The sequence below is a fragment of the Linepithema humile genome, chromosome 2 (genome assembly GCF_040581485.1).
Source record: "Linepithema humile isolate Giens D197 chromosome 2, Lhum_UNIL_v1.0, whole genome shotgun sequence".
Lineage (NCBI taxonomy): Eukaryota > Metazoa > Arthropoda > Insecta > Hymenoptera > Formicidae > Linepithema > Linepithema humile.
Window position 1 is genome coordinate 22,309,994 of NC_090129.1, and position 21,392 is coordinate 22,331,385.

The window sequence follows — 21,392 nt, forward strand, 5'->3', positions numbered from 1 at the left end:
TAAAGATGGACGCCATAATTCAGAGAATAATCTCATATATCAATATATAAAAATAAATCACACAAGGAAAAATTATTTTCTCTTTTAATCGTCTCTTTTTAAGACGCATGGAACATATTAAATTTTACATGCATATTTTATTGCATCACGCTTCATCATGCTTTCTTACAATTGTTAACAGCAGTACTTACCCTTGCTACTGCTCATTTTGATTTCTCCGCAGCTTTCCACGATGCATGCCCTCGCAGTTTCCACGATGATTATATTCCCTGATTCTTAAGGCCCGAGAAGCACACAACACTTTGAGAAACACACTTGCTAAAGAAACTTGATAAAACTCGACAATAAACATTTCGATCCGAGAATGTTCCACTTTTTTGCGCGCCAAGTCATAGAATGAAAATTTTAAGACTTGTAATCACTTGTGATATTAGGCTGCGTTCGGCAAACTAAACATATAAGAGCCATCTATAATTACTCATCTGATTGGTGTATACTTTTGGATCTATCCAATCAGATCGATTAGTTATGAATCATTTACTTACTCACTTCATTTAATGCAGCTAATTTCATAGTTATTGTACTGCTATTGTCTCTCTTCTCTTTCTCTCTCGAATTCTTGCCTATATATCTATCTCATTTTAAGTGCGGAAAGGCGCAGGTAGTACAGTTGCAAGGAATCACGTGATCCGTTCGCGCCGGTTTGTTTTGACAAGTCATAATACAGCTTTCGAAGAACGAATTTTGCGACATGTCAAAGGGTGATTTTACGTTAACGGTAAGGAATAATTATCTACGACTTAGAGACAAGAAGGTGAGTGCATTATCATATGTCGCGACTAAAAACAGAGAAAACAGATAGATATATATCATGTGTACAGTGATATTGCATGTGATGTATTCCACAGGTGCAAATTAATGATTGAGATTTACATCGTTGTTGCTGTGATAGGAACGCTTATTTACGCATTGATTAAAGTCACGATCGACGAGTGGCTTAAAGATTTAAGGTAAGCATCAATAATGACAAAATCACGCGCGAACACTTTATAGGTTAGGTTAGGTTAGTTTTTCACTCTGTGAGAGTCAATATAAATGCAACTTGTTTGTTTGAAGCAATATTTCAAGGACTTCTTGCGTTGCTAAGATGCATCTTTAATAAACTTTTCAATTCTTATTTATATTTATTCAATTATCTTTATATTCTTTCAGTATGAGTCAACGTTGGAAGTTATCACTGAATAGAAATCGCTACAATGATACAAAGGTACATGTCATAAATGAGGATCCAGTGGAAATATCAGATGATGAGAGCTTTGATGATTTAAATATACCAAAAGAGAATGAAAATAATCCCACTAACAGTTTAAACAATGTGCCAGAATCTTTATGTACAGAGAGCAGCTTGAAATTCACGCATGACATATCAGATGATTCTAGTGATGATAAAGATTCAAATAATAAAGATGGCACAGTTAATAAAGTTTCCCTCCCTAATACTTATAGTAAAAGCCCATCATTGTTTAATTGGAATAAAACAAGCATGCCTGGAATGTCTTGGTATCAAAACAGTACTTTAGCTGAGACTGAGGCTACTACCTCACATAATTCAAGACATGTGGAGGAGATATTTGAAGAGACATCCAATAAGAGACAAAAGTTGATGATTGATGTGACAGAATCATCAAGTGATGATGATTTGGCAGTTTTAGACACTTTTAAGAAAGAAGCTTTGCCTCAAGTTGTAAAGCATTATGAAATAATGATTGCTGCAACTAAAGTCAAGTTTCCTGTCGAACCATATAAACCACAAAAAGCAGTGATGGACAAAGTAAATATCATGATTGCATAGTTAATTTTTTATTATTATTCCTCTGTTACAACTTTATTAATTCTGCGGATAATTGTATGTGCAGGTTATTAGGGGATGCAACAAGGAGGAGAACTGTATTTTAGAAAGCCCTACTGGTAGCGGTAAGACTTTGGCTCTTCTCTGTGGAGCTCTGGCATGGCAGGAGCAGTATAGTGGTGAGTTTATGACACATTGTTACATTGTACATTGTTACATATTAGATATATATATAACAATCATTCGAAGAAAAAAATATTCACACTTGATTTATCGTGTCATTGTAATTTTTATACGCGCCATTACAATTTCTTTTAACCATTAACGAGATTATTATTACTAGTTTCATAATTAACGTTTATAAGATAATACGCGGACCCTCAATTAATGCGCACGTGATATTATGTTAAAAAAGAATCCACGTGTAAACTGAATGATGCATGTTCTCGCGCGATCCATCATCTGATATTCATTAATTTCCTACCAATCGTGCTCATGCAGCGCTTCCTGCGCCGCGATTATGTCTGTCTCTTAAGATTTATCGCGAGGCTTCGCGAAAATCTCGTTTCGTCGTCGTGCCGCGTCTCGTGACAGTCGGTCGTTAACGTCAACCATGCTTTTGTCTCGCTTGTACACGCATACGATGCGCGCCCACAGCGGCTGCTCTCATCAGATTTTTGACTGTCGTGCGAATTTTGGAAATTAGAAAGACCGAGTCGCCACCCATCGCGCTTGTCTCTCCTTTGTCTCGCGGGTATCGTTCTTATTAAAGTTTCCCGAAGTTCGTCGACATTTTACTTACCTTGTCAGAACTTTTAAAGTCTTCCGGATAATTTCTCAACGCGTGTCACCGCGATGTCAGGCGTTTGTCGCGTTCGCTAGACCGCCAGACCGATTAACCGCGGCCTTTATTTTACTTTAATGTTACCATTATATTTTCTAAAAGCATGCTGCAAAATTTTACACGAACAAGTTTGCGTACAGGTGTATGTATATTGAAAGCGTATTCTTGCTTTAAACAGTAAATTTATCCATCGTCATTTTGCGTTTAATCTATTAATATGAGCAAAATTAAATATCTCGCGGAAATTAATTTATGTGATTTTTTTCAATAAAAATGCATAAAAGTTAATGCAGCGTTTGTAAATCGTAAATATTACACATTTAATTCTCACACATAAATCATTGAAAATAAAATGATGGATTTGAATGCTATTTGAATTATTTCGCTGAAAGAAAACGCGAGTCTTTTCTCGTTTGACCTTTCGATCAGCGATTTCTTGGCTGCGATATTAATTTGAATTATTCAAATGCTTATGCGACTCGCAATTGACGGTAATTTGGACTTTGCACGCGTGCATGCAGCTAATTGTTCACGATTCGTATAATTCCTAAACAATTAGATTTGTCTTCGCAATGCGCAGCAAATCGGTCCGTCCTCGCTCGTACCAGTGTACGAAAAACAGCGGGACGACCGAATGTAATCGCCTTTCGTTAGGAAAACGCGACGAGAATATAATTTTGCCCAAATGCTGCGTCTGCTAGTCGCTTTTATGCATGTTATTTTGCCTCCAGTGAGCAGATCTTTGTGTCTGTTGCAAATATTTCCATGAAAATGTAGCTTGCAGAGCACGTATTTGACAAACAATTTTGCAACTTTGAATGTTTGTAAACAATTTTTAAATGTGCCAAATCGTGGTTTTACGCGAATTTTTACATCGCGCATATATGTTTTTTTTATTTAGGATGACATCAGCTTGCGATCGTAAAACTCGACGAAATTATCCGCCCTTTTGTGTAATTTCCTTGGTCTTAACGCCGCCTTATCTCAGATAGTCGTCTTGTCGTTCGCAATGTAGGATCTATTACCCATCAACAATCGATGACATTGCTTATCCCGGCAAATTTCGATGGAAACGCCCTTCCACTTTCTTTTCCCAAGAAAGCGGCTGAATTAGCTAGAATCGCAAATTCGATAGGGTGGTTTATCGTGCGATACGATCTTAATATTCCACTGGGAAACCGTGGCGAATGTCGACAAATCGAGGGACAATTGCGTAACATAATATGGAAGTGACATTTATTACTCATCGAGAAAACTGCTTTGCGGATTTAAATAATTGAGATGTGTTTGCGTTGCGTTATTTTTTCGATATTAACTCGATGTTGATAAAATATTATTTGATTTTATATCGCGTGATGTCTGATCAGATTTTGCAAGATATTGGGCAGATTTATCAGCATTTCGATATTGAGCTCTGTTCAGTCAGTCAGGTTAGTCGTAAAACGTTGGTTGAAGTGCACATCGCGACAATGAGGCCGGAACGTCGTGAGGTATTCGACGAGGCGAACGATCGCGTGCCATTTCGAGCTGCACGAGCGGCGAATTAAATGTTCCGCGATGTTAACGTCAAATTTGCGTGAGCAACGTCGGACCCGTTGCCTGCGCGAGGATGACAGGATGTCTCCGAGAATACATCGGAAGGACAGCACGAACCGTCGTCGCCTTTCGGAATTACGAACGAGTCCTCCCCGGGCTTCATCCTCGTTGTCGCGACGTCGCATTACAAACCGAAAATTATCACGAAAGTTCTTTCTCTGCGTGACGGTGCTTTTTACGAAGGCACGGTCGAAGCAATTTTGATATTCAATAAGCATCCCTTTGGTCGCATTGCCATCACTTTTTATCGCTATTGAGCAATATTAGACGCACGTGTATTCAGCAGCGGCATAGAATTCAAATCAATATATAGTCCGCTATGACACTGTCGAACGGATAAATATGCAATGAACTATAAGCAGAAGGAATATAAGAAGTATGGATTGATTGATTCTAATTTTAATTCGCGCACGATAAGGAATTATATGATTGCAGTAAATAATAGCGATCAAGATTTCTATATTTTTAAATATTTAAGAAATATTTCAAAAGTCGCGCTTTACGTATCACGCATTGCGCTAGATAAATCTTAGTGAAATATCACGCAGGTAATTATCCGTTATTTACGATCCGTTCTTAGTTCTTCGATGCGCATTCCTAATTAGGCAAATCAGAATAGAGCGACTCGATGGGGATTAGTCATGATACCGATTTGCGTGTGTGTGTGTATATATTATATGTATGTGTGTACGTGCGGCAGGGATACGTGCGTAGGTGTGTCGCTTTGCACGACATCCTGCTTTTCCCAGTTATAATTCGCTTTATGTTTTAAACCTGGCGCTGTCACGCTCCGCCGGAGGTCGAGTGGTACTGCTAGCCGCCAAACTGTAAACTTAGCTCGTTGAGAGAGCCGCATAAATTAGGTCCTCGAAAGGGAATAGAGAATTTTCTTTAGCGTCGCGGTTTAATCGATAACCGCCGTTGCCGTCGACAAATCGGGGATTCGCTTTGACATTCACATTATCTTTCCTTTAAAAAACGTAATTAATCCACGCGGGGGCACGGCTGAAGTTGAACGGACGTGTTCCGTGATATGATAATGAATATCCTATTTCTACGCTCTTGGGAAATAGATGAAAGTTACATTACACGGGCATTACATCTACTGTTAGGTGTTGATGGAAATGAAATGAGGATACTCGTGGACGCAGACCTGAGCTGCGCCGTAGCCACTTTGTTTAGCGAGTCGCATGCGACTCGCAGGCCGCATGTTTGACGTGCCACAGCGCCCGATTAGCTTGACGCAACATTCACCGGAGAATTCGAAAAACTTAAATCGTTCGTAGAAAGCAAGAGCGTGATGCGCTGCGTCGGTGGGAGGGGCGGGAGGGGACATCGAGAGGGCCGGACGAATAAATTTCGAAAGTTTATCGCGGAATCGCATGCCGGCTAATGTCACTTTATTACCGGTAGAAGACGACGCGGAGACAGGTTCGCCTGCAACGGGGAAGGGAGTGAGCGGATAAGTTCGAAATAACCGGCAGCGACGAGACCTATTGTGCGGCAGGAAACTTGGGAAGTCATAATAATTATCGGCGAACGCGGAATTATATATTGTGTTCCCGTGGCAGCCTGTCGTCGTCGTCGTCGTCGTCGTCGTCGTCGCCGTCGTCGCGAATCGTCTTTGCGCCTCAGCATGCAACTCCAACGGAATATGCAGCTACGTGCTCCCTGTGACGTCCTGACATTAATAATGCGCCGGGGATCCGCCTTTTATGCCCGGGGTACCAAGCGTGGTACCGTCGCCGAGGACTCTTCCCAGAAGGAGCTCGCCGATCGTGCCGTTTCGCTCTTGCACAATCGGCGAGAGAGGAGTTGCCCTGGGTGGTTTTTAAGGAGACAAGCTATATCGCGACTTCGTGTATCGGTATAATATAAATTTCGCTTAATTACGCGATTACCATAAGCGCTTGTTAGAAATTTCGCCGTGATTCACGATCAACGATTGACGAGATCGTGCTATTTTGCTATTTTTCATTCACCGTGACATCGTATTTCACCACTGCCAATTTTATCTTTCAATGCTTTTCCGTAATTTTCGCGTCCGTCGGTGTATAAAGTAATGACACTCTTTGCGCGCGTGGTGGCCTTCAAATTTTATTTCCAAGCATCGCGGCTCTCTAACGTCCGCTCTTTCACGCTCTTCCCGCGACTCGCGAGACGCGAGAAAAAGAAAGGGAAAAAGATAGAAACCTGGAACGGTAGCCCCGGAATGGTGCAGGGCTACCCGCAGTGCACGCTACTTGCTGTGGCAGCTTCGCGAGCGAAAGACAAAGGAGGGCCCACGCTTTCATCCGTGCCGACATTAAGGTACCTACTGTATATGCCCTTTCGGGACACAATAAGGTCCGCATGCGGGTCCAACGGATCTCACGTCTCCCGTGTACACGTATACCCTGCTCACAATGAGAATCTTCCTCCCCCTTCGCCCCCCTTCGCGCCGTTTTATCCCACCGCTGCGGCCCTCCTACTCCTTCGACGACTATGCACTTCGTCCTCAGAATTCCGGGGCAACGAATTATCGAAGCGCCAGCACGGCGAAGATATTCTACGAGCCGTAAAGCATTCGGCTCGCGTTATCCACAAGCGCGATAGCAAACCCGCGACGTTCGGCGGAATTGATTTCGCGGCTAATGAGCTCCGATTATTTATGAACCGTCGGCCGCTCGGCGTCGCGTTCCCATGCAAAAGAACCGCTTTCGCTGTTTACGAAAAGAAGTATGTCGTTTCGCGTCGTTGAGTTTTTTTTTTCTTCGAATTTTAAAGGCTACGAAAGGCGCTGATGAAGCAAGCGCCGCTTCGTGCGGGCACTCAGGGATGATCTTGCGCAAAAACGTAGCAACCGACCCCGATAATAGGACGCCGGGTAACTCCCGCGGGAGCGAGAGATTCGCGGACAGGTCTCGCCGGTTCCGGACAGTCCTGAGTAAGCGAATAAGATAAGGGACCCCCCAAAGGTACGCCGTGCGCCGCCGGTTTCCAACCAGTCCTGAACTTCTCTCTCGGGTGGTCCACGGCGTTTCTCTACCTTTCCGCGCTCCTTCTTTTATATTAACCTCCCTTCTTCCTACTCTCGTGCTCCGTCTCTTCTACATTTTGCTTCCACCGCACTTCGTTTCGCGACGGCGTTCCCGGCTGTTTCCGGTTACATCCCACGATTTCGCGCAACTGACCAAGATTGCCTCAGAAAGTTGTTCTCACGTTCAATTCTGCGGAATATGGAACAGGCATATTAACGCGAATATTAACGAGGATCGTAGTGATAGAAGATAAAATAATATAGTGAAATATTTAAATTATACAGAAATTAATTCCAAGAATATAATTATCGGTTTTTCTTTTTGAACGAATTAAAATTCTGAGACAAATTTAAGATTTTTATATTTAAATCGACTGAATACGTTAGAAAATTCTACAAGCACCATATTTTTTTATACTTGAGCATTTGGAGCATTAAATTGTTATTGTGGAGCGAGGAGTTCGCGATCGAATAGTCGCGATTGTACGGTCGGTCGATTGGCGGTCGGTCGATAGGAGCTACGACGATTCTACTCCTTCCGAGAAAGGATTCGCGATTCAAAAAGCGCCGCCCTTGCGAATTCCAGACGACCCGCGATCTTACATAATTCCACATGCTCGGCAAGACCGTCCGGCGTCCTGGAATTGTCCCTTTCAGGATTTCCAGGATCCCGCTAACGATTCCGGATATTCCGACTGCAGGGTGGACAATCTGAGTCTTCGGCTCTCGGTTTCCAGAACTTTGCTCGCTTATTCCATTTCACTGTGCAAATTGGACGAACTAACAAGAACTTTTTTTATTTTTATAAGTTTTTTTCTTCTCTTAACTATTTTATATTAAGTAGTAATTTAATTTGACTTTTGCTTAATATATAAATTTTATCTCATTTTTTTCTTACACTTTACACATCATTTACTTATTTAACACCAATAAAAATAATAAATAATTTTCATCTTTAGATATATCTTACAAAAATTCGAGATTTTTAGTTTTCAGCGAGTAGGTGTTAATAGATAATGGAAAAAAAAACGTACGGGATAAATTAACGCCGGATAATTTGAAGCAAGCTGGAACCCGTGGAGCATACTCGTTCAATGAATTCGGCCGCGCATTCCCCGATGTAATTCACGTGGAATCGATCGTGTAGGGCCCCGGTCTGGGTGCTTTTCGTTCGGGCGGAAATATTTCTCGCAGGTAAATCGCGGGCGCCAGGCGCCCCCGGGTGTGTCGGAAATCGCCCGCCACCGTGTTGCCCATCGACGCCAACGTCGTCTCTTAAAATAAGTTTGGCTGGTTTGCCGATAGTGTTTTCAGTAAAATTTTAAAAATGCCAAAATGATGGCCGATAAACCATCATGCACTTTGGATCAAAATAAAATTCTTCTTGAAAACAGTTCTACGATATCTAATCAGATATACAATCAGGAAAGAACTTTATTATCTTTATCATCATATCCATTTTTCATGTTTGTTTTATCTTTGAAGATTGTATATAAGAATTGCGCATATACAATTTCCATATCGGTTAATAACATTCGACAGACTTTTCTTTCATTATCGATACTTTCCGCAGTCGCATCGTCACACACACACACACACACACGTATAAAGAGTGAAGTTCGCGAGTAAAAGGGGTATTGCCGGAACAGAGGGGTGTCAGGGGGGCACTTTCGAACGCTTAGTTAAGTGCGGAAACTTCTCCCGCGCATTCTGCACCGCGTGCACTTCTCTAGCCTGGGTATACAAATTTATGGCGTGCATACGCACAATATGCGTGCGCACGGCGTTAAACAAAAGCCGCCTGTGTGCGTGAATGCGTGTGCCGATCATGAATATGTATGGGTCTTTTTGCGGAAGATATGCGCGTGTCCTTTTTGCCCCGCGCGGCTCACTGTGTGTGTGTGTGTGTGTGCAAGATCAAAGGATGCCGCCCTCCGCCCGTTCTCTCTTCATCCCCCTTTCAGTCTCTGTCACACACACGCGCGTTTTTCCTCCCCTCCTTTTTCTCGTTCGCTCTTTCCCTCTCTTGTCTCTCTCTCTCTCTCTCTCTCTCTCTCTTGCCTCTCTTTATATTCCTGCATACGCAGATTACGCGACCGTGTCCTCGTATTCCTGTACCTCCTCTTTTCTTACGGCGTCGTATGGAATCGTGACGGTGCGGTCGAGTGTGCGTAATGTTTATCAGCGGATGCGCCGATAATCTCCGTCGCTGTATTAATAATGTATTTTTATTTCGAAATATTTTGCTCAATATGCGACTCCGCATTAGAATGCCGCCGCACTGGTGCAATTTGTGGACGATGCTTTTCAACGTATGTTAATTGTTAAACCGTAAATAACTATGTGAATGAAAAGAGGAATATAAGACTATTAAGAAACTTCTGTGATGATTCACATTAATGATAATATAAAAGTTCCAATTGAAATAGAAATTTTAATGAGTGCAAAACTATAATTTTTCTTATCGATTATTTGATATTAAACTACATAGGAATGTTACAGACATCTCATATAATTTTTATTAAGTTAAATATAAAGTCTAGTTTAATGAAAAATATTTTTATTTATCAACCAAACGTTTATGTATCGTATATTTCTTGGAAAAATTAAATCAATTAACTCGTGCGAATCAGAAATTAACCCAACGTTAATTTCTGATTCGCACGATTTCCATTCACGTTGGGGTGATTTTTTTCTTTAATTAATGATGAGCTAACCGACGCGTGAAATCGCATATAAACGAGGTGAGAGTATTTCTGGCGAGCGTTTAGGCAAAAAGGTCGGATTTATTGAAGTTTCAAGCGGAAGTCCAAAGGCGGTGTTCGCGATCTGCCTCAGTTTAAACGAGCATAGAGTACCGAGAAGACATTCAGCCAATAATGCGCCCACAGCGCAACGAATTCTTCGTTGCGCGCGCGCGCGCGCGGGCATCAGCAGACCGGGAAGGAAGTGAATGCTAATTAATGACTCTTAATTTTCTTAATTGGTCGTTACAAACGCCGCCGATCGCGGCGGTCGTCCGCGCGCGTACACGCTGAGCCCGTAGCCACTTCTCTCGATTGTTATTGTTGCCGCAGATTTCCAAGGAATAATCGACCCTCTGTTTCCCACAGTCGAGCGTCTTTGCGAAATAAAATCGACCCATCCGGTATGCGGCTCATTGCGAAAAGACGCGACAGTCTAATTAATATTGCAAGGAAAGCAACGGAGGACTTCGTGGCTCCATCTGTAAATAAATGCCGGAAATATCTCGGGTACGAGCTAGCTGAGACACGAACCCGGCATACCGGGTGACTTGAAAGAAAAAGGCAGACTTTATGTATAATGAACACAATGATTGCATAAAGAATTAATTTTTATAACAATATCGAAACTTCTAACTTTATTTATGGCGGTGTAATTTTTCGATTTTTGTAACAGAATAACTTGAAACAAAAGGCATAATTAAATTAAATTGCTTTAAATTAATTTAAAGCAAGTGCAAATTATAGAGCAATTTGCTATTCGTCCTTATATTTATTCATTTTAGTTTTAAAAATCAAACGCAATGATAAAGTTTTAAGCGGCGTTCATTCGTGGCCTCGGTATTGTTCTTTAGAGAGATAGAATAACGAATATCACTTATGCCTGAATGACAAATGCTTCTCTTTCTTCTACCTTGTATTTATTCTATCTTTGTACCTTCTTCCACTTGTCGCAGAATTCATTATCGAACTACCGCCGCGTCTTGAAAAACTTCGGTCGGTTTTATCTTCTTTATTCATCAACGATGATATTCATCATCAAAGAAATCTCTCGCTCGTCAAAGGGTTCCGTCGCAATTCTACATATCGAAATTATTGCACGCATTTCCATACCTCGCGAGTCGAATCAAAAAGGAAGTGTATGTTTTTTTGATTACTCGTGTAAAATCCATTATGTATGAAATCCGATATCAAGAAATATAAAACGCACACTTGCATCTATATTTGAGGGCCTTCTTCTTGTTTGAATTTATCTACATATGTACGGTCGAACGGATTAAGTGCATTGCTTTTATTTCGCAAATATATGATCGTAAATAATTCACAGAAAACTTGCGGGGGTTGCGCGGGATACCTCAAAGTATCTTAAATTATTGTAATTATCTCATCGAATATTCAAACCGTACAGTAACTTGAGAAATTGAAGAGAGATACAGAAAAAATAGCGACAACAGGATCGCGAGAGGCATATACAGCTGTGATATCTTCGTTCGCCAGAATGTATGACAGAAATGTTTGTAATGTAACGTCGGGGTGGGAGTGCTGCAAGGCTGAGAAGGGGGCTAAAGTGACTTCTCGTCGTGGGCGGGATGTAGTGCGGCAGAAGGAGATATCACGACGATGACGACGACGACGACAATGCGAAATTAAAAATGCGCCTGGAAGCGAGCGAGGATACGAAAGGAGGTGAGAGCGGAATGAAGCGGGCGTGGGTTTCCGGGCTTCCAGCCGCGAGTCCGCGATATTCCCGACGTTGAAAACAATGCCGGGAATCCGCGTCAATGCGCTCTTCAGCGGCATTTCATCGACGACAACGACGACGAGGAGGACTTCCTCGCGATGCTTACGCCGTTCTCCCTCTTATCTCTTGAATTGGTACCATTTACTGCTGATGCATTCCCCAAATTTTTATGTTATCGAGGCATAAACGCTAACGAGTCTTTTAAAAGAAATGCAACGTATATTTTATTATCAAAATATTAATGTTTATTTTGCTAGAAAAAATCATGTTTATTAACACGTATTTACTTTAAATATATATACATACATATATATATATATTTTTTTAATGATACTTTTGAGCTGCAAATGCGCGGGAATACGCTCGGAAATGTGAAAACAAGTTCAATTATCAAGGCTCGCACATTTTCGAATGCGACGACGGTATTCGTGGGCTAACGACTTCACCGGATATCGCTCAAGGCGAGGGTATAACAACAATACGATAAACACGATAAAAAACGACATCATTCTCCAATTACGGCGTTTTCTCGTCTCGCCGCTCCTCGCATTACCTTCCCGCCGACTTCGCCGCGTCTCGTCGCGACTCTTCTTTTCGCTCTTCGTTCTCCGACACTTTATGCGCGCATATTCCCTCTGCCCTATCACATGGAAGCGTAAGGCGTATGTGTGTGTGTACGGCGAAGCACTCCGATGTGTACCAGACGAAACCTCCCCGCGTCGCGGCTCTAATTAACCGATTCTCATTACGTAGTCGCGTTATACGAGGCTGCGTTTAATGAGACCACCAGTACGTCGTACGGGTTCCCTCCTTCCTTCCAACTATCTCCAACTATCCATTCTCTTCGGCTTCTCTATACATCGCTCTCGCTCGCTCTCTCTCTCTCTCTCTCTCTCTCTCTCTCTCTCTCTCTCTCTCTCTCTCTCTCTCTCTCTCTCTCTCTCTCTCTCTCTCTCTCTCCTCTCTCTCTCCTCTCTCTCTCTCTCTTCACATCTCACCCGGCTGTCCACAGCGAGGCGATCAGCTTCCGCCGTGGGTGGTGATGGATTTTTTAGACGAGGGGAAGTAGCGGACCAATGCGGGAGGAACGCGTGCCCCGCGACGTGGACGAAGAGGAGAATTTACCGTGAGCACCCGGTATCGATCTCACGAGTCGGAGCGAGTCCTCTATCGAGACGGGTCGTATTATGCATCGTGCAATCGCGCGGATCGTAACTTTTTCCACCGGTCCAATTTTAGCCGATGTTAATATGCACGATTGCGATCTCTTAATACAACGATACGCCGCGGTATGCCGCAATTAGCCGGCGACTCGGCATGGAGCGCATCTTTCCATTTCGCGCTTAATTTACTGTACTGAATAATTAGCGACGAGTAGGCAGGGATAAACACGGCCATCGCGAGAGCCCGCGCAAAATCGAAACTTTCACTGTCACAATGCGCCGCATCATACTTCGCGAAACAGTTTCGCCGCTTTCCCTTTTCGCTCCACGTTTTATTTCCTTTTCTATCTTTTATTCGCAACGAGCGGAATCATGAATGGTGATATGCAATAACTTGCAGCGTGAAAATCCGCGAAGTTATTTTGTAAAATACTAACATCGGCTTCACGGCCAGCGCAATCACTGTTGGCGATAAAAATCATCCATATATATATATATATATATATATATTTTTTTTTTTTTCTGCATTTTTATCTACGGAATTTTACATGCATCAAGCACAAGATATTATTTATTACGTTGGGTTTTATTTTTTATGCGATATGTTTGATATAAAATTATCTAAATGTTCAGCAGACAGATTTTACCGTATCACTGTACAAAAATCTGAAGCGCTTGAAAGCTTTAGAGCTCGAGTGCGTGAAAGCTTGAAATTAATTTCGCGCGATTTTAAATATTTCAACAACAAATAGACGGCAGTGCGCGTCTATCGCGCGCGGTACGTCTACCTGTCGCGAATTCAACAAAGCCCCGCGCGTATCGAGCGACGTAACGCTGGATCGTAATCGGCAATCCCGCTTACCGCCGCTCTCCTCTGCCGATGGTGGTCCGGGAAGAGGCTGTGCTCTCTGGCAATCGGTTTCTCGGGGACACGGCATTCCGATTCGACTTCGCGTTCTTTGTCGAGGAGGTGGATGGTCTCCATCGCACACAAAGTGCCCATGTACATTGTCCTTCTAGCCAGGAGGATCCTGAATTCCCATTGGGCGAAAACCGTCACAGGCACCACGCCCATCGGACCTTCTATAGAGGCTCACCTATACCCATGAGTCTTCGAAGAGATTCTATCTCCCTCTCTCTCTCCCCCGTTCTCTCCCTTTCTCCCTTCCTCTCTGTCTCTCTCTCGCTATCTCTTTTTCTCTTGCCCTCCTCTCTTTCTCTCCCTTTCTCCTTCGCTCCATGTCTCGTCGTCGAGAAGAGACGGAGCTTCTGTGCGCTTCCGCCGATGTATACATACGTGCGTGTCGACAGACACGCGTTTGCGAGAGAAGCCGGTGTACATGCACGACTCGTTGCACAGCAGCTCTCTCTTTCTCCCGCCCAAGCTCCTATCCTCTTTCTCTTCACCTTTCTATATGCAGTTCTCTCCCCTCCTTCGACTTGCACACTTGCTCTTGCCGCTTCACTACGAGCACGGTCTCTCATTCGCTTCTGTTTTCTGAAGAAGAGAGACGGAGAGGAAGAAAAAGAGAGAAAAGTGAAATGGAGAGAGGGGAAAAGAGAGGGGCCGGTACTCGGGCGAAGAGGGTGAGTTACTTCTAACAGAGGGTACCCCTCGCTCGTGCTACCCTCCGAGAAAGACGAAGGGAAGGAACGAGGAGAGAGTCGAGAGAGTAGAGAGCGCTATTAGCGAGGGCTCCGATCCGTGCCCGGCAGATTTCTCGAAAACAATTTATTCCTTTGTCGTTTGTAATCCGGGATGAAGGATCTTCTTGAGATAACGAAGCTTCCGCGCCCCGCGCGCGCACCGCGTATGGACGCGCCGTGTAAAACGTGAAATATGCGAGATGCCGATTCATTAAGAAGCGACGCGGCTCTTTGAACTCGTTCGGCCGCGTAGATGAGCGCCGATGGGGAGATCAATCGAGACGTTCTTCATTTGAATATTTCGGAAGAATATCGCTAAGAAAATTAACTTAGATCTTGAAGAGTACTAATGAAGGACCGTGTCGAGGCGACGAACGCGAGATATTTGCAAATCGTTTGAGTTGAGAATTGTACGGGGTGTAAAATTGATGCTATTTATTGAAAAGGTGGAAAGTATTGCACATGTGGTTTAGAATTTTTTGTAATCACGAAGAGTAAATATGCGAGTAAATATTCTCATAGGATACACTTGTGCAATTTATAGGAATATTGAAATATATTTTAGAATCAATTTAATATTGTTTTTATATATTAAAAACTTTATCGAAAATCTCATACTTGAGTGCAGTCTTCATTATTCCGTAGAATCAAAGAAAATTACGCTCAATTAACAGGTGAAAGTAAACGTATACTTGCTTAAATCTTTCGCTGGGTTCATCTTGGAGACAAGATGATTCTCCTGATGAGTTTTTCGAGTAGCTGCCGAGTCGTTTGAGTGCGAAGAGAAAGTGGAATAAAGTTGCTTCGCTCTCGAGATTTTCGTCTAACTGATTGCGCTCATCGCGGTCTGCGTAATCGTCTGTGTTATTTTCTAAGAATTTGAATGTTTTAGAATATTCTGTCGTCTGTAATATTCCGGTCAGAATCGAGAATTCAAAGTTAAAAGAGAAGAATCAAAACTCGACGCTTGATAATTAAAAGTTGAAAAATTTAAGTTTATATATTGAAAGTTATCGTATTTCAATGAAAACACTTCATATATAACATTCGACGCGTCGTTTCGGACGCGAGTCGCGCGGCTTTTAATTTGCTCCCGCGGGAAAAGTCTCGCGCGAGTTCATTTCGCCAACTTACTTTCTGTTCCCGCGGGAATCGCGGGGAAGCAGTTGCGGTCTACGATCTCGGTGGGAAATCTGGGCGAGTAAAAAGTCTCAGGATAGATACATGCAGCTACTTCTATGTACAGGCGTACGGCGGCAGAAGAGGGACAGACCGTAATCCGGCGACCGAGCTGCCGTATAATATCGCCTCTAATTCCTTTAATTAAATATACGCGCAGAAGTCCGTGCGATCCGGTAGGGCTCCGTTCCGCGAGTCGTAAAATCGTAATGTGGAAACGCTAAGCACTGCGCGTCCCGGAAAGGAAATAATTTAGACGCACTCGATCGCTCGAAAGGGTTATCAAAGGGCGATGCGCTTGCATTTTTCAATGTTCCTTTTCGAAACATCTCACGTCTTTAAATTTAATAAACTTAATTAACTTTATCTGTGACAATTTTTTTTTTTTTTTTACATGACTCGGAGAGTTGCAACTTAAAGACTTTTTTATTCGAGTTACGAAAACGATGCTGTGTTATCTTGAAAACTCCATCAAAGTTTAAGAATTCTATATGCGGCTTATTATTACAATGTCGGTTAGAAACTTAAATAAACTATACTTGCAGAAATTTCTATGAAACGGATATTCACTTCGTTCCGTCATCCATGAGAAACTATTTCTAGGACGTCGAAAAAGCGCATAGATCGAAATCGGTCCGATCGAAATCAGATCCTAAGAAAAACAAGCGTGCCGGGTGGGCCTCCCTCATTTCGGGCTACGTTTCTCGCTACTTTTCTACGATTGGATTTCCGATTCACGTGAATCCTATCGCCGCCGTGAAATCTCTGCGCCGCTGACAATACGTCGGAATAAAGAAATCGGTAAGAGGAGCGAGAACGCTCTCTCGCGGCTCGGTTTATCCCTGCGATCTGGAGCGGAGGATGCTGCGCGGGGTGCTGCCTCACGAATTTCACGTTTTGCCCCCTCCGCCCTCCCTCTCTCACCCTGCAGCCCCATGACTATCTCGTACGCGAAGCAGCCTTCGGGTCAGGTCCCGCTCGAGTGTTTACGCAATAGACGCTTTTGTCCATCGAGCGATGAGCATCATTGTCTGTCCATCTGTCTGTCTGTTTACCGAATAGATATCCGCGAGTGGCGGGATAGAAGACCCTGTTCTCTCTCGTCTCCTCCTTTCCTCATCTCCGTCTGCGTTCGATGTCTCTCTTTCTCCGTTGCTCTTCCTTGTCGGCAGCCTCTCCAAGCTCGAAGATGTACTTTTGTGCCTTTATGAGAGAAGCTCGCCTGAGCCTCGTTCCCTCTTTTGTTCTTTGTCCGCTGCGGAGGTTTTCGTTTCCACGGGTAAGGAGGGGGGTAGGACGGAGAGGAGATCCCGGCAGGATTTTGCAGGACCTTTTCATCTATCTCCCGATTCTCTCCGCCGTCTCTCTCCCATTCTCGCGCTCTTTCTCCTCGAGGAGAGGGTTTTTGATTTCTCGGTGTGCACCCTTCGCTCCTCGAACCACCGAGACAGGTTACTTGGCTGGTTCCTTCTAGTGTCCAACGGGACGACGGAGGCGCGTACAAGCCAAAATCGATCTCGAAATCCTGGACGTTGTCGAGGCCAGGGCTTGTTTCTAATTGGATGGACGCGCGGCTTGTCAGAGCTCCGTCGATGGTCGCCAGGACACTGGAAGGCGGACCTGCTCCTCAGAGCTCGAGGTACACAAGCGCACGAGTGCCGACTCAGACATTCATTATTTCAATTATTCTTCCGTTTAAATATATAAATTTTTCATTGTTCGGAATAATTTTTCAGGTAACGTTATTGACGTCTAAACGGTTTTGCATGTAGTGAGCTCGTTGTTTGTTATGATTTATAATCGTCTTGTTTGTTCGAGAGTAGATATATTGCAAGAGGATATATTTTGGAATATTTATTTGCAATTTTGCAGCAATAGATTATCTGAGATTTTGCGGATTATTATTCGCGACCGTACGGAAACAGTTGAACTGTTTCATCGCGAAATGAAAACAGTTTGCGCTGCGGTGTTAACAATGAAAAATAAATCGCATGCAATGTTCGTTTGCGAAAACCGAGTTGTCAGGTTTTTCCGTCAACAAATTGTATTTAAACTGTCGACCGTTTGTCACGCTCGCGTCTACGTTGCTCGCATTTCCAACACGAAGATAGATATTCGCTCTCATTGATTTTTGCAATGATTGAACGAGAGGATAAAAATCATCGACTACGGGAAGAGAAGTTTTGTTAGAATTTTAATTTAATTTCAAGACTTTATATATTTTTATGCAGTATATTATAATGTTCTGGAAATATTTGCTCACCTCAGCTGTGTGAGTTTTTTTTGCATAATGTATGCGAAATCGGCATTAAATCTCTAAATAGCCATTCAGAGATTTTCCCACCCTTGACCTGAAATGAAAAAGGATATCTGGCAGCAGCGCGTTTAACGCGTCCAAGAGTGAAATGTCGCTCGGACGCCATTATAGTGGCCATATTTACCCTGATCGTCAGCCTCGTAGGGGGTCTGTATACTGGCGGTGTCCATGCTCGCCACGTAAGTGGCGTACAGTCACCATCAAAAGTACATAATACACCGCCATGCCGGCAGTAAATATCAGCTATCAGCATATATCATTGTCGGTTGTGCGGATTCTGATTGCTATCGAGTTTCATTATGAACATTAGCGAAATATCTTTATACGTACTGTCTTCCATTCGACGCCGATGAAATATGGTTAATATTCTCACATTTGATACTGATTATTATAAAATTCTTAGCGATTTTTTTATCTACTCCGAGAGAACTTTTTCTTCCTCTTACTCTAGTATTCTTACTCTGAACGAGACGGGGTGGTAAAGATAAAGAATCTTTTTCTTTCGCGCGACTTCTGCGCTTCGGGCTTTCGAAAGAAAAGAAAGAAGACGCGAGAAGGGGTCTTCTTCTAGTTTCTATTGGAGTGGCACACGCCTAACAAGTTACTACTAACAAGCTGCGCGCTTCTTTCGCTGTTCCTTTCTTCTCGTATCTCATCCGTACTTTTTCTCGAGTATGAGCGAGGGAAACAAGCGGGCGTTCTTGCGCCATCGCGATAATAAGGCCACGCGTTACATGCTCTTGGCGAATAACGAGAAAGTGCATAAAAATTATCCGAAAGGGATAATGTTGAACGCGAATGAATGAAGGAAGTGTAGCCACGAAAACGCGCGTTTTAAAGTTTTTGCTTTTCAATTGTAATTAATTTTGCCGGTAATTTACGCGCCGAAACGTTTCACCTTCGATAAAAGTCACTGTAAGACAGTTAACCGTGCGCGATGATGCAGTTTGTAAAAAGATTCTTCGCTCCGAAGGAGATCGATTTCACATACAGCAAAGAAGTGAGTTGAAAAAATTGTAATCGTATCGATCGCGCGCGAATAATTCATTAAAAAAAACTGTTGAGAGAATCAAGGTAGAACATCATTATGCTTGCATAATCCAAACTTAATTTTGAAGATAAGTTTCGTCGTCAAGTGGTGTCGGTGATTTTTTTATAATCACAGTTGTCCCGAGTTACTGGAGAACTTAAGATTCTCTTGAGACAGATTGCGCTTTCCAGGGCGGGGAATTATTTCGCGAACTGTGCATAGTCGAATATCGCTCGCTGCTGGTGAGTCTTACGAGCGGCTTTTTGAGGCAACTAACGTTTACAGGCTTACGTATAAACATTCCGACGCGTAAATTACTGGCGGAATTAATTACGTGACGCCCGTGCCGCGCGCTTCATCGCAACGAGTGCGTGTAATGGGCTTAACGCGATGAGGCTATGGTCGAATTTGCCCCAGATGGACGCAGACCGTGGATTGAGATGGGCTCCGAGCGCGGCGCAGGGGGTGAATAGGATAGGTAAGCCCAAAGCTGGGAGAATTAGTAATGCAACCAGCCGTATATACCGCTTTACGCGCGCGTGCACGTGCCGGCTGACCAATCAAAGCCCCGCGGCACTCTATGAAGCCTATCAGATCCCTTATGTTTCCTAGAGGCTCTCGTTACTGTGCGAGGGCGTCTGATTATGCCTGTGCCGCGTATATGTGTACGGCATGCCTGCATGTATGCGCATACAGGGCGTCCCTATTAACATCGTCCCTTCCCACACTCAATTGAATTTTAATGCTGACGATTAACTGAGCGGCGCTGGCGGTTTATAATTTAAATACGACAACGTGGAGTGCGCGCGTCGCCGCGCAATTCGTAAGAATTAATTATAAACCGGGTGAAAGTGTGGGTGAGCGCCGCGGTAATCAATGCGCCGGTCGTTTTAAGCAAATCGTTATTTCGTTTGAAATATCGATGAAACGTCGACATGCGTAAGCTTGCGTTGCGCGCGCGCGCGCGCGCGACATCCTGCGAGTCACCAGCGGCCACCCGCGGGATATTAATATAATTCTTGTCTACTTGTAAACCGCGTAATGATATCATCGCGAGAGGATGGAGAGGAAGGTGAGATGTAAGCGCGGAGTTCCCGGTTTTTCAAGCGCGAGAACGTTAATGCTTACAACGTGTTTTATTCATTCTGTCTCGCCATGCGCGATTGAATTTTAATGGTCCCTATTAATTGTACAGCTTTTGCGGTCGGAATATAAATATAGCAGTGCGGTGTATGCTTCACCGCCGATAATAATTCATTCTGCGTGCGTGAAACAGTCAATTACCGAACGATAATCGTTACGACGTGATCGCGGTATAATTTGTTGGTGGACAAATGTGACGGTTCCCCTGTTTTTAATTGCTCGACGTTAATATTTCAACTGTGCGAAGGAATACGACAGTTTGATATTTTTCATTTCAAAGCTTAACTGCCGTTATATTTGTGTGCAATGTAATTGAAACAATTTCCGAAATAAACTAAAAATGAGGAGGACACGAACAGATGTACTTTGACTCGGAAAGTTGACATCGTTGCCTCTGTATTCGCTCGTTTAAGGATTAATAGTACAACTCTGACGTTCGCGGCCTCAAAAGAATCGGCGGCCGGTCTAAGAGCGCGGCCTCCCTTCTAATGATTTATTTTTCATATTTTTTTATGAGTTTTATTGTCGCACCGCGCGGTCGAAGCGGGGGCGAAGCGTGCGTTGAAAGCGGTTAGACGATTGAAACCGGAGAAGCCGACGAAACGCTTGCTCACTCGCCGCCGCTGACGAACAATCCAAATTTCAAAGGGCCTACTGTCGCCCCCTCGTCTGACTTCGTTCCGCAAAGGAAATCCGCTCTCGAGTGCGCGTGTTTCTTTTGGTTTTTAATTTTAACAAATTTTTTTTTCCTTTTCCACGTTAAACGCACAGTTGATGCGCTTTTTCAATCATATTGTTCCGCAAGCGCGTATTTCCGTCGTGATTTACATGTCAGTCTTACGTTCTTATATGCCACGACCAGATCTATTCGGCAAACGTTTCGCAACAACGTAGACGAAGCGAACGACGCGCGCGGCTTTTTATTTTGAAAATCGGACACGCGTTAAACCGCTCACTTTTATATCACCGATACATACGCCGGCAGTCTATTTTGAGGAAGAGAAAGATGGAAACGGTAGCGCAAATAAAATTCTTCTCGCTTACGGCGACGCAAATACTGTCAGCCGGGCCGACGTTTAAAAACGCAATCGCCGTAACTGAAAATCGAAAGCTGCGCGCT

The 21,392-nt window shown here is 43.4% G+C and overlaps 1 protein-coding gene across 3 annotated transcripts in view; it reads left to right on the top strand.

The window, feature by feature from the left end:
• The first annotated feature begins 643 nt into the window (after positions 1-643).
• LOC105670837 (Fanconi anemia group J protein homolog) overlaps positions 644-21,392 on the top strand; it is a 42,396-nt gene continuing 21,647 nt past the window's right edge. For 2 of the 3 annotated variants that reach the window (XM_012364573.2, XM_067350743.1), the window contains exons 1-4: positions 658-814; positions 909-1,010; positions 1,213-1,831; positions 1,917-2,028. In XM_012364573.2, coding sequence (XP_012219996.1) covers positions 919-1,010; positions 1,213-1,831; positions 1,917-2,028 — 823 coding nt within the window. In that variant the 5' untranslated portion in view covers positions 658-814; positions 909-918. Of the gene's footprint in view, positions 815-908; positions 1,011-1,212; positions 1,832-1,916; positions 2,029-21,392 lie in introns of all 3 variants that reach the window. The other variant, XM_012364574.2, reaches the window with a different exon arrangement.